General features: G+C 46.0%; 1 protein-coding gene across 2 annotated transcripts; it reads left to right on the top strand.

The window, feature by feature from the left end:
• The first annotated feature begins 514 nt into the window (after window positions 1-514).
• Rgr (retinal G protein coupled receptor) lies at window positions 515-11,738 on the top strand. Of its 2 annotated transcripts, XM_021182336.2 has the most exons (7): window positions 515-601; window positions 2,428-2,584; window positions 2,961-3,082; window positions 3,973-4,126; window positions 6,004-6,121; window positions 10,269-10,382; window positions 10,867-11,738. In XM_021182336.2, the coding sequence occupies exons 1-7, from the start codon at window positions 523-525 to the stop codon at window positions 10,996-10,998; spliced, it is 876 nt and encodes a 291-aa protein (XP_021037995.1). In that variant the 5' UTR covers window positions 515-522; the 3' UTR covers window positions 10,999-11,738. The 2 variants fall into 2 exon arrangements, with proteins under 2 accessions (XP_021037995.1, XP_021037996.1); XM_021182337.2 differs by lacking the exon at window positions 10,269-10,382.
• Window positions 11,739-14,074: the final 2,336 nt, after the last annotated feature.

Here is a 14,074-nt window from a genome sequence, read left to right as displayed (position 1 = left end):
GAATGAACACATAACACACACCCACACACATGCAAATGCACACACACACACACACACACACACACACACACTCAGAGAGAGAGAGAGAGAGAGAGAGAGAGATGCACACGCACAGGCAGCTTGTCAGCAGCTGTGCACATACAAGGACCTGGCTATCCAATTCTCGGGGACAGCTGCAGCTCAAATCCTTTCTTCCACTTCCCTCCCTTAGTTACGCAACCCTTACCCAATTCAGCTTTCACTCACACACCATTTGGATCCAAGACCTTAATCCTGCCTAGTGGGCTGGAACGAACAAGACAGAGCTCATTCCAGCTTCACAAAAGCTGCACTATCCATCTACTGAATGGATTCTTTCTATGTGAGCCAAGAGGAAGACTTAGAAGGATAAGAAATAAAGAAGGTGTTATTGGTCTACCATAATAATCTCCATATGCCAGCAAGGGAGTGACCATTTAAAAGGAGAGACCTAGCTTCAGAGAGCCAGAAAAGAGCTGTGTAGCTGACAGAGGGAGTCCAGAAATGGCAGCAACGAGGGCCCTGCCTGCTGGTTTTGGGGAACTCGAGGTGCTGGCTGTAGGAACAGTCCTACTGATGGAAGGTGAGATATTGGGTGAAGCAAAGACCCAATGGTTCCTACAATCCAGGACAAAACTGTGGAGTGGGCAGAAGACTGGGTATCATATCATCTTGGCTGCCTCTCCTCTGTGTCTGGATCCAGGAGGTCTTCTCATGACACTTCCCATAGGATGTAGTTTGCTGCATAGGAGTCAGGAGAGAAAAGCCAGGCAGAGAGAGAGAGAGAGAGAGAGACTTGGACAGGAGCTATCTGCTTAGGAGATGACTGATGACTTGGTCGAGTCTAGGGTTTTCATATCCCCAAATCCAAGAGAAAAATTTATTCAAATCCCAAGAAATTTTGCTAAGAATCTCATATTCTGAGACCAGGTCTCAGAAGAAGAAGACTCCAGGGACAGACAACTCAGCCATCTGCTCTCTGTGAGACTTGATCAAGTAATTTCATCTCTCTGACCCTAAGAGCCTCGTCATTATAAATGGATATCTGCAGAGGCTAAGTACAATTCTTAGTATAAAATCATTGTCTAAATAGACATACAGGGAATTTAAGTTAATTATTCCTCTACCACCTCTGCCCACATCTGCCACTACTTCTACCTGGTCTATTCCTATCACCAAAGGCACTTCTCCAACAGCAGCAACTTGGGCCCACGAGATACCTGCCTCAAGCTAGACTCACTAAGATGCGCAGTGAGTACAGAAATGGTCCTTCTTGATGCCAGGCTGATGGGGCACAGTCTTCATTCATACCAGGCACAGAAGAGTAATCTTTACATCCTTGCACTTGGTGAGCACTGACAATGTGGAGGAGGTGACAGCCACTAGGACTGTCCTGAAGATCCTGGACACCTCTGAGTGGGTCTCATTTCCTGAGAACCACTGAAACTTACCCTTATTTCTGGCCCTTTCATATGCTGTGAAATTTTAATTTACATCTCTACACTTTCTTTTCCATGCACTGGCCTCCACAGTTTTAAAGGAGAGATCTTTCCCTCTCTACCATTTCTCTCCTTTCTACTGAGAGCAAGATGTTACTGAGGCTGTAACCCAGGGCCCTGTGCAAGCTAGGTAAGTTCTCTGCCACTAGGTTATATCATTAGTCATTTTTACCTTTTAGATTTGAGGTGGGTTAGGTAGGCTGACTTTAGACTTGTAATCCTCCTGCCTCTGCTTCTTGAGTAACTTGGCCACCAGGCCTAACTCTTGCTCTTCAGTTCTGAAACAAGAAGCTAAGGTTAAGAAAGTTCAAGGAAGAGCAAGGGAGTGGCCAAGCTGAAATTTGAGGTCAGCTCTCCTGCTTTAGAATCTCTCCTGCGGTTTCACATTGCCTGGAGTCCTGGGTTACTCTGGGCTCTAAGTTGAATTCTCTTTTCAGGAGGCCATCCCTGACATCCCGCAGCTCTTGAAGAAGGAATTTTAAAATCCTGGAAAGACTGGAGACTGTCCCTAGCTCTGGTACTTCCTAACTGCACTTAGAGCATGCTATCTAGCATCTCTGAGCCATGGGAAGAAGACTGGATGAAAGGATCCCTGCAAAGTGCTCTTTGGGGTACCTGGTACCTGCTTGTTCAGCACTTGTCAGTGACTGACTGTCACAGCATGGGCCTCACTGGACTGTGTAGTCTTCTGCATTTTTCCTGTGAGATGGTCAGTAGGTAGCGGGCAGAGAGAATCACAGGTTTTAGTACCTGGGGATCACCCCACCAGAGCAGCATTTGAAAAGCTGTGCTGAGAGGTCACTGATGTGGAATCTGGAAGGTTACTGGAACTCCATCAACCCTAGACCCTGCTTCTCACACCCACATGGGTCTCACCAGCCTTGATACCAGTCCTCACCCTTCCTTTCAGCGCTCTCTGGCATCAGCCTCAATGGCCTGACCATCTTCTCTTTCTGCAAGACTCCAGATCTGCGGACTCCCAGCAACCTGCTGGTACTGAGCCTGGCCCTGGCAGACACTGGGATCAGCCTGAATGCTCTTGTTGCAGCTGTATCCAGCCTCCTCCGGTACCAGTCTTTTCCCCTTCTCATTCCCCTTCTCCTTCCATGGGCTGTGGGGTTTTTCTTGGATCTTCACTTTGGGTTTATGGGCAAACAGACCAGAGCCTCTCTATATATATATATGGAGATATATGATCATTCATAAAGACTATTTAGTGCACTGGTGGTTCCAAAGTCACTGAGCCTAAAGGGCCTGCATTCATAGATCTTTTTACCCCACTGACCTAACTTCAAGACCCCAGTTCCATAGTGGGAAGACTTTGATAACAGCATCCTCCCTGCATGAGCAAGGCTAATATCCAGGAACTTTCCAGATTCACCTGGGCAGGTGTTGGGGTGGGAAGGATGGAGGGAAGGGTCATTTGCCCATTGTTTCCCACAGGCGCTGGCCACATGGTTCAGAGGGCTGCCAGGTTCATGGTTTCCAGGGATTTGCAACAGCACTGGCCAGCATCTGTGGCAGTGCAGCCATTGCCTGGGGACGTTATCACCACTACTGCACCCGTATGTCTGCCCCTCTGCCCCCACCAACTGTAGGGACACTCTGGGGTATCCGAGGATAAGATAGAGCAGAGTGGTTAGTATTCAATTCCACTCAATGTTTTTCAAGCGAGAGAGTGTGGGTGAGAGGAGGGTCCATGCATATACGATGTAGACGTTCATTTTGGAAAAAGAGGGAGGGTGGACGAGTCTGAAGAGTGCCTGCTTTGAGAAGCTCGTTAGAAAGACCAAGTTTGCCTTTTCTGCAGCCTTGGTGACTCAAGATTTTGAACATTGGTTTTCTCTACAAGATTATTTTTAAAAAACCAATCTCAGAGACTCATTTTGAAAATCAAATGAGATCATGGATATAGAAAATTTCCTGGTAGTCAGGTACAGTTGGGGGACAAATAGTTGTTGTTACCCTTCTCAACTGACTTCCCAGTCTTCTGCAGTGGATTTTTATCAGTGTGAGCCTTTCTCCGTGTGAGAAACTGCCTTGCTCTTATTCTGAGTGACCATATGTTAGCTTTTTTTGTCAACATGGCCTTGGGGACACCTCTTTCACTGCTTTCATCTTAGCACCTGTTCCAAATATCCCCAGGATCTCTCTCTCTCTCTCTCTCTCTCTCACACACACACACACACACACACACACACACACACACACATACACACATACACACACACACACACACACAAAGGAGAGGGAGAGTCATCACTGTCCTCAAAGGCATAAGAGTTCTATGCTCATTATGGAGAAACAAGGCTCAAAGGTAGCCCTGACTTGCCCAAGGCACCATGCTGTTACCATTGGACTAGGGATTTGGGGACACTCTGCAGCTACAGAGTCCTTTCTTTTTCATGTGGTCATCCTATCTCTTTACCATGTATCCTTCCTCTATCTCATGCAGGCAGACAGTTGGCATGGGACACGGCCATCCCTCTGGTGCTGTTTGTGTGGCTGTCATCTGCCTTCTGGGCATCCCTGCCCCTGATGGGCTGGGGCCACTATGACTATGAGCCTGTGGGGACATGCTGTACGCTGGACTATTCGAGGGGTGACAGGTGAGGTGGAAGTTGTGGCTTTGAGGCTTTCTTCCATAGGGGTCTTGATTTTAAGCTTCAATGAGAAGGATGTTCCAGCTGGAACAATGTCAACATTTGGGGACATCAGAGCTCCTTAGTCATGACATCTACTCACAGACTGTCACTGAGAATGGGCAAGCAGTGTAAAGGGTATGTAAAGTACTGCTCAGATTCAAGCATCCAGAGGAGTGGGACATTTGCCTGTAGCCATCATAGCCCTCATGGAGCCCCACTACTCTTTGACCTCTTTAGCATAAGGAGATGTCTTGGCTCAGAATTCATTGATTTTGAGAAGCACCCATGCCCTTAGATCAACAGATCCAAAGTGTGGAAGGGCTTTTCATTGGTGTGGTCCTCCCAACATAGAGATAAATTCTAGATCTCTGAGCATCCACTTTGGTCTGATCCATGACAAGGTAGGACTGAATGTATGCAGTCTCCATAACCATGGGATTTTCATCTATTATCTGTGTAGCTCTGGGAGAAAAGAGCTTTCATCAGGGATCATTTGGGGACTGGTCACATGGCTTCTAGTGCTATGCCTCCCACCTCTCCCACTGCTGTTTCCAGCATAGTCACGCTCCAGTCCTGTTTTATAGACAATAGTGACTAACTGAGCATTTGCCCCTGACATAGGCTTCTCAGATAAAACTAACCTCTGCACTTGAGTGGCCCCAATGTCCAGCAGAACACAGCCCAACAAAGCTCTTCTGAAAGTCCTTAGTGAACAATAAAATCTTAGTGCGTAGTTTCTCCTTCATGAAACTAGGATCTTCCTCCTGCTGATCCCTATTTGTTTCCGCTCATCCTCCTGTCTCCTCAAGGCCTAAACTGAGACCCCAGATTCTTTGGTGACCCTTTTAATGAGTTTTCCATTGTTAATAGTTTGAAATATGATCTCCCACTGCAGCTCAAGCTGGCCTGGAATTCACTATAAAGTCCAGCCTGGCAAGGTACTGGTGGTAATTCTCCTGCCTTGGCCTCCCAGGTGTTAGCCACTGATTTCTTAAGTGACATAGTATTCAGTGTCTTTGCCATCCATACATTATTTTTAAATCCTTATGTCTAGCAAGAGAATCACTTAGATAGTCTTTTCTCTTGGCCCACTGATTCCTCCAGGATTTGATTTAAAAAAAAAATACCAGACGATTTCCACCCACCAGCTCCCAATAATGACGTGGAGACTTTTTAACCTATTTATTCTAGTTCGTGAGTGCCACATGGCCCATTATCTCTCACTCAGTCCTGGTATGTCCAACTTCCTCCACGTCTGCTGATGAATCCTGTCCTTCTCAGTTCTTTCCATAGTACCTATTTCTACCTGGAAGTCTTGCCTTTCCTCTCCTGCCTCGGCTATAAGCTGTCATCTCTTTATTAAACCAATGAGAAGGTGATGGAGAAGAATGTTTACAAAATACACAGGCAGGTGATGATCCAATAAAAATAACAGTACCAAAGTCCGCCTGTACTCCTCTCTCTGCCAGTACAGAATCCAACATTTGAATAATATAAAGACAACCTTGACACGGAGCACAAAAAATGTTATCCCAACATTTTCCAAATTGGAGAATCCCATCCTCCATCCTTGGCTAACAAATGAGACATCAAGGGTGAGCATTGGAGCTTGACAAAATACCTCTTCATCTCAGCTCCTGACTCCCAAACACAAACTTTGGAAGACCCATGGCCTCTGGCTGCGGAGGAGAGTTCAGTTGGGAACAGGAGCAGCTACACTCCGAGTACTTGTCTAGGATGGGATGATGGGATGATGCCTCTCGTTGTCTAGCACAGATGCTGATGGGCCTGGGTTGTTGGCACCCTGGAGCTGACCTCTGTTTTCTTCCCTGTACTTGTAGAAACTTCATCAGTTTTCTCTTCACCATGGCTTTTTTCAACTTCCTCGTACCCCTGTTCATCACACACACTTCATACCAGTTCATGGAGCAGAAATTCTCCAGGAGTGGTCATCTCCCGGTAAGAAGCCAGCTCCTACCGCAGCTGTAATCTCTTGGTTCTCTCAGAGACTCTGGAAAAGCACACAACATGGCAGAAGTCAGTGTTTTCTGTGTTTGCAACAATCATGAGAAAAATAAGGCTGCATAGAGAATATGCTGTGAGGGCTAGAAAATACCTTCTCATTGCTCAAATTTCCAGAGCTTAGGGATCAAGGGACATAATAGGACAGGTTTACCCAGACCCTGCAACCCCGAGATCCAGGCATTTCCAGTACGTCATCCACGATGTTCCACTCCACTCTTCCTAGGAATTCAAGGCTAAATTGCAGGACTCACTCTTCAAATGGTACTTTAAAAATTGCTTTAAGATGTTTAATTTAATCACAGTCACAGACTATTACCCACAATGTAAAACCACATCTGCAAGCACATTTGTCCAAGAAAAATGATGCTTTAAAATAAGACCTGCTGGCCATTTCAGAATTTCTATATTAAAATTCCCTTGCCAGAGGTTTTCATTTAACTTTGCTACCTAAAAATTAACAAACGACTCATAACAAACCACAAATGTTGGTTTTTTGTGAAAGCAAATATTGATATTTGTGTGTATTGTGTGTATTGTGTGTATTTTCACTTCATCTTTATGAGTCTTTTCTAACAAATTAAAGCTTTATGATTCCAAGTCACGGACTAGGTTGAGGCACAGAGAAGGTGGCTAAAAGAGTCACCAAATGCCACAGACTTAGTAATAGCAGAGATTGATACAAACCCAGATTTAGGACTCTACAACAAAGTGCTCAATTTTAGTGCACAAAAATATTCTTCTTATTAAGACAATCTGCCATCTAAATTTATTAGTATGCACTAGAAAATAACATTATAAACTAGTTTCATCTGTGGATCTAACTAACAGGTTGAGAGCTACACAGGTACAAGAATCCTGGATCCTAGCTTGGAGGCAGGAGCATCATCTCCTAGATTCTCTTCCACATTGCTCATTTCCATCTAAAAATATTTTTATTAAAAATTATTTGAGAGTATGATACAATGTATTTTTATGCAATCCCCACTCTTTCCTGTAACTCCTCTCAGGTCCACCCCCACTTCCTTAATCCCTGGCTTCATGCCCTCATTTTTAAAAAAGTTACCCCACCAGCCCCACTTTGCACTTTGCACTGCCCACATGCAGGAACATCCGCTGCAGCATGGATAGCCAAGATGAGACCACACCCGTGCAAGCTATCAACTGCGCATAGCTTCCCAGTTAGAAGTGGAGCTCACAGCAAGCTAGAGTGCTGACTGGCCTAACCTTGTGCAGACAACCTCAACTGCTGTGACTTCGGGAGTGTAGCAGTGTCATGTCCAGAAGACACGGTTACTCCCACCCTTCCTGACCCCTGCCTGTGACAGTCTGTGTTCCATCTTCCTCTATGGTTTTGCAGCTGTGTATGTGTGTGTGTGCACGTGAGCACGCGAGTGACAGAGATTTTCTATCTGTGGCTGAATACTCCATTGACATCTGTATTAGACAAACAGAGTCCTTTGGGTATATATATCCAAAAGTACTATTGTTGGGTCACATGGTAGATCAAGTTCAAGTTTTCTGAGAATCTAACACACGGATTTCCCAGTGACTACATCAATCCGTGCCTCTTCAACAGTGCATGCCACCACAACTTAAAAACAAAATTATTGGGAGGTGAAGGTAGATTGATCAGCGCGAGCTTAAGATTGTTCTGGGCCACATGGGTGCATGCACGGGCAGATGAGAGAACAAGTTGCCAGAATCAGGTCTCTCCTTCCACCACGTGGGTTCTAGGGGTTGGAGTCAGGTTGTTAGGTTTGGATGTAACATTTATCTACTTAGCCATTTTTACTGGCCTCCCCCGTGCCCCACAACTTTTATCTGCACACATGAAGTCTTCACACATATAGAGGACTCCATCGGCCAGAAGCCCACCATCACGATTTTCTCACCTTTCTGGTTGATTCTGGGCCATTAGCTCTGCTTGCATCAGAACTGGTCACTATCCACAGGCCCAAGGGCCTGAACAAAGATGGGTAGCTTCTGGAGGTGACACTGTCTGCCACTGAGGTGCTAGCTTCCCACTATCCTCAGCTGCTCCCTGGAAGGCCCTCCATCAGTCTTAAGTACATGTTTTCCTCCGTGTTTGAAGAGCTGTAGGGGAGGGGCTCATGCATCTGTGGAGAGCAGAAGTCCTTGCTCATTGCTTCCTCTGTCACTATAGAGTTTAGTTTTTGACGAGTCTGTCCCTGAACCTGGGAGTTTGCTGCTTGACTCACGTGGGTAAGCAGTGAGCCCCCTATATATATATTTTCTTCTTCTTCTTCTTCTTCTTCTTCTTCTTCTTCTTCTTCTTCTTCTTCTTCTTCTTCTTCTTCTTCTTCTTCTTCTTCTTCTTCTTCTTCTTCTTCTTCTTCTTCTTCTTCTTCTTCTTCTTCTTCTTCTTCTTCTTCTTCTTCTTCTTCTTCTTCTCCTTCTCCTTCTCCTTCTCCTTCTCCTTCTCCTTCTTCTTCTTCCTTCTTCTTCCTTCTTCTTCTTCTTCTTCTTCTTCTTCTTCTTCTTCTTCTTCTTCTTCTTCTTCTTCTTCTTTTTCTTCTTCTTCCTTCTTCTTCTTCTTCTTCTTCTTCTTCTTCTTCTTCTTCTTCTTCTTCTTCTTCTTCTTCCTCTTCCTCTTCCTCTCCTTCTCCTTCTCCTCCTCCTCCTCCTTCTTCTTCAAAATTTTTATTAGATATTTTCTTTATTTACATTTCAAATGTTATTCCCTTTCCTGGTTTTCCCTCCAAAAATCCCCTCTCCCCTCCCCCCCACCTGATTCCCAACCCATCCACTCCCATTCCTGGTTCTGGCATTCCCCTATACTGGGGCATAAACTTCACAGGACCTAGGGCCTCTCCTCCCATTGATGACTGACTAGGCCATCCTCTGCTACATATATAGCTAGAGCCAAAAGTTCCACCATGTGTTTTCTTTGATTGGTGGTATAGTTCCAAGGAGCTCTGGGGATACTGGTTAGTTCATATTGATGTTCCTCCTATGGGGCTTCAGTCCCCTTTAGCTCCCTGGGTATTTCTCTGTCTCCTTCATTGGGGACTTTGTGCTCCGTCCAATGGATGACTGTGAGCATCCACTTCTGTCTCTGCCTCCCAGTGCTGGGATTGCAGGCACATGTCCTCAAATGTACCTTTGCATGTGGGAGCTAGGAATCCTAATCTGGTCCCCATGCTTGTGCAGCATGAGTGTTACCCAACTGAGTGGTGTTACAAGCATCACTGCTCAATGAATTTAAAAAATCCAACCAACCTTGAAGGAAATGTGTCCTCATATAATTAAATCTCCTTTGTCAAAGAGATGTTTCGCGTTAAAATCCTCATGCCTCGGAGTATGTGAAAATTGAAGCCATTTCGAATCTATCCTGACATTAGACATCCAGTTGTTAGTACTCCTGTGGATCCAGGAGAAACTTTAGCATCAGCAACCTTTCCTGCCAGCCCATTCCCTATTTAGGTCTGATATGGTGAAACCATTTGAGCCCAGACAGGCTGGTCTCCCACATAGCTGCAGCTACTGATAGTGAGATCACGCTAAGCTCTCTAAGGAGAGCTCAGAACCTCAAGACCCGGAAGGAAGCTTATTATCCACCCCCACCCCAGTACCTACCTATCTACAGGCAACTCAGACTATTTTATAGACAAGGAAAGTGAAGTCAGGTAAGCTTAACAAACAGGCTTACAGCTGTATACCCTTTCAAGGCAAAGAGCTCATGTGATGCCAAATCTTCTGGTTCAGACCTTTCCAAGAGCACGATCTGTGCTAGGACCCCTGCCTCTGCATGGTTATGGCCTATGGATCTGTGCTAGGACCCCTGCCTCTGCATGGTTATGGCCTATGGATCTGTGCTAGGACCCCTGCCTCTGCATGGTTATGGCCTATGGAGACCCCTGCCTCTGCATGGTTATGGCCTATGGATCTGTGCTAGGACCCTGCCTCTGCATGGTTATGGCCTATGGAGACCCTTGTCTCTGCATGGTTATGGCCTATGGAGACCCTTGCCTCTGCATGGTTATGGCCTATGGAGACCCTTGCCTCTGCATGGTTATGGCCTATGAAGTGACTTGATGCTTCTGATTTCTTTTCTTCCTAGGTGAATACTACTCTTCCAGGCAGAATGCTGCTGCTTGGCTGGGGCCCCTATGCCCTCCTGTACCTATACGCAGCCATCGCAGATGTGAGCTTCATCTCTCCTAAACTACAGATGGTACAGAGTCTTCCAAAGCCCAAGGAATCCTGTACATCCTGACATCTGTCTCTCTGCATCACTCTTTCTGGCTTTCTGCTAACTCGCTCATTTGTTCTTTCTTTCTTCCTTCTCTCTTCTTCCTTTAAATATTCATAAAGTGCAGAAAATGTTTTTGTTCCACATACACCCCTCCCCATCCTGGGCCATACTGAGATGTCAGGGACAGCTGGACATAAGAGCGAGCATGTGCTCTGAGACCAGGGGCTGAAATTGATACCCAGTTTCAGAACAGGTATGTTCTGATGACATACAGGGGTTCTATGACATTCTATGAACAGTGAAAATCTGCCAGGAAAGGCTCAGAGGCCAGTGGATCAAGCTGAGGACAAATGAGTGATAGTTCCAAGTGGGGAGGGTGAGACCAAAATGTCATGCCCTGAGTGGGACTGGGAGAAAAGTAGAGGCTTCAAAGCATCTTTCATGGACTTTTCCACCACAACAGGTGCCTGCCCTCGTCGCCAAAACCATGCCCACAATCAATGCCATCAACTATGCATTGCACAGGGAAATGGTCTGTAGAGGAACCTGGCAGTGTCTGTCTCCACAAAAAAGCAAGAAGGACCGAACCCAGTGAAACTCGTCAAGGGGCTGATCACAGTCAAGGCTACCTCTTCAATCCTGGGCTAAGTATGCCCCAGGTCAGGAAGATGCTGCTGCATACTTCCCAACAGTCCCAGAAACCATGCCAGACACTTACTCACCAGCCCTAAGATCCCTGATGAGTCTAACCTTATGTTGGACCCAAGAATTCAAATCCTAGGTTCAATGAAAGGTCATAGCCCTCTACACACAGTCTTAGGGGCCATGGGAAAGTAACTCTCTCCAACCCCATCTCTCTAAACCGTAGAGTAAAGATGACATTGTGGACTAACACTAGAACGGTTGAACAAGCTAACGTGTGTATTCAGCAAGCACATAAAATGCTCACTGAAACAGATACTGATATGAGCCTTAATCACATTCTTCATGAACCCAGCCTACAATAAAAGGAGAAAGCGCTGGGATTTGTTTATTTTTGGAAGTCATCTGAGGCTGCCATCTTTCAAATAGCATGTGCTTAATTGTAATGGCACGAGTGACTTATTCTACTCCTTGCTCTATGTCCCTTAGTGTAAGATAAGATGACAGAAATGATGATTTGACCATACAGATTGGACAAGAGTATGTAGGTTAGGTGTTCCCTGACCACCAGCACCAGCATTCAAAATGAACCCTTGGTTATATGAGATTTGGATTAAACATTGCTTCTAAATGTTTTGAAATTCATTGCCAGCATTTAAAAATTAAAACAATTATTTAATGCTCCAGATGTCAAAAGATATAGAGCCACATCTTTGGTTTCCTCTCCACAGTGACAGTCTCCAGAGCTCAGGATGACTGTGTCCTTTGCCCAGAACATACATGGTTCTGTTTAACTCATGGGTTCTCTGAAGAGCCCACGTGCCTCGGGTTGGGGACATTAATGCCCCGGTCACCTTTAGATGGACGTCTGCATCTTCTATTGACTCAGCAACTAAGAATCAATATATAACAGGTGCCTAGTCCTTCATGAGATCTGCTGTCCTAGAAGAAAGTAGAGATGACCAACAGGGTAATGGAGACCATCCTGGAAGTCTAATGGTGGAAGGGGCAGGTGTCCCAGGGAATGTGAGAGACAGAAAGCACATCCTATAAAGCTGAGAGCCTGAGCAGGCAAGTTCCTGGGGGGTAGGGTAGGGAGCTCATCTACAACTTGCAGATTTGGGGTTGACTCCTGGCTCTCCAGATGCAGAAAATCAGGTTATATGTACAAAACCCAGACAAAGCTTTCGTAATTCAGTCTTGATTGGTTATTTTGCAGAACCAAGGATAGTAGAGGAGACTAGGGGGCAGCCTTCCCACAGCACCCTTTTCTGGATTATGTTCTCAACCAGGTGATATACAGACAAGATGACACTTGGCCACACTCCAGGGCCCACATATGATGCTTGACCTAGACTCTGGATAGAAAATGAAGCAAGGAAGTCTTGGTGTCTAGGTGGCTTGCACATGGGTGGAACAGGTGACCAAGAAAGTGGTGGGGTTCAGGCCTAAGATTTTGACCTTACCCCCACCCCAAGTTAATGCCCTGAATAACCTTGTTGGGGACCCTTCCTCTCTTCCACCATTATTGACATAATGTGATAAATTAGGGGAAAGGCCCTTCAGATAGAGAGAAAGGGTGGAGCCAGAAGACAAGCAGCAAGAGTGGGAGGTACCAGCGTTGTCCAAGTCTCTGGATTCTCACTAGATAGGAAACAGGCCAAAGGGATCAGCATCCAAGCCCAATCTCAGTGAAGACATGGGAAGAAGGCAGATTGGCCAGGCTGTGACCAGGAATATTTTGAGCTCTGCCCTTCAGCTTCCTGGAAGAAGAGAGTTATGACCAGACTAGGAATGATGGGAAGGGACAGAAGCCCATCCAACAAAAGTCCCAACAAAGTCACTCATTTCTAAGACCCCAATCTACCCTACTCTCAAATTCCCCTGTGAACTTTAGAGTGTTTCTTCATCCTTGAGCACTCTCAGGATCTTGAGTGCATGTAGTAAAGGCTTCTCCTCTGTCCTGCTTCCCATTCACCTCTAGTACCCCTACCTTGCCCTTCCATGGAGTAATTCAGCTGTCTCTGGGTCAAGAGAGACCAAGGAAGGATGTGGCTCAATAATGCTTGAGATCCATCTTAGAGTAGGACTTTGGTACAGTCCCTAAGCTTGATTAGCAATCAGAAGTCTACCTATCCCCTGCACTTGGATAGGCTTGGCTGAAGTTAGGCATCAGCTCCCAAATATCTGGAGCTTCCTCAGACCCGTTTATCTGCCTTTATAGGCTGCTCATTTCCTGGCCTGTAAGTTAGGTCTCTCCCCACTTCTCTCCCTCACATGCCTGTGAAGCAATTGACGATTCTTGGGGCTTGCTAGATTTCTTTCCTCCATTCACTCACGTGTGCCCTCAATTGTATCTATCAGTACAGTGTCCTGTCCCCCACATGCACAAATGCAGCAAGTTTGGAAAGGCTTACCAGCAAGGACCCTTAGTTCATGTTGCCCATCCCTGGCTTCACCATGCTCTGTGAACGTTCCTGAATCCTCAGAAAACTGAGGCCTCATCACAGCGAGGAGAATGAGCGCAAAGGGAGAAGCTCTGCGGCCTGAGAAGTCAGGGAAGAAGAGTGAGGACCAGCGACATTGCGCTGCAGTCTCAGCTACAGAACCCAAGGAGTGTAACACCAAGGACTGAGGCCATCACTGTTTTCCTGGGGAGCCTTGTCTGAACTTCCCTTCCAATCTCATTGGCTTTAGCATTCTTTGCTTCACTGAGATGCAGACCTCTGGGATGAACTCAGAAAAAGTCAACAGGAATCAGGCCAACTGCAGGAACCAGGCAAGCACCAGGTCCCAGAACAACACTGCAAGCAGCGCTTCCTTCTTTGTATGCCAGCATCCACTTAGTGCTTGTAATCCTATCTCTGTCTTTTGCTCTTGTCCCCACCTCCTCTGTGTGTGTGTGTGTGTGTGTGTGTGTGTGTGTGTCTGTCTGTCTCTTTCTTTCTTTCTCTTTTTGTACACACACACACACACACACACTCAACAGCTGTTGTGTGCCACACACAGTGCATGGCAATGGTGACATG

The sequence above is a fragment of the Mus caroli genome, unplaced genomic scaffold (assembly GCF_978045245.1).
Source record: "Mus caroli unplaced genomic scaffold, Mus_caroli_1 scaffold_12, whole genome shotgun sequence".
NCBI lineage: Eukaryota > Metazoa > Chordata > Mammalia > Rodentia > Muridae > Mus > Mus caroli.
This window is presented reverse-complemented; position numbering and strand designations above follow the sequence as displayed.

What these genes read in the sequence shown, in the direction of transcription:
- Rgr (XM_021182336.2), top strand. Translation starts at nt 523, where the DNA reads ATGGCAGCAACGAGGGCCCTGCCTGCTGGTTTTGGGGAACTCGAGGTG. An exon ending in AACAGTCCTACTGATGGAAG is followed by an intron (nt 602 to 2,427) that starts GTGAGATATTGG and finishes CCTTCCTTTCAG; the next exon opens with CGCTCTCTGGCATCAGCCTC. An exon ending in TCTCTCCTAAACTACAGATG is followed by an intron (nt 10,383 to 10,866) that starts GTACAGAGTCTT and finishes CCACCACAACAG; the next exon opens with GTGCCTGCCCTCGTCGCCAA.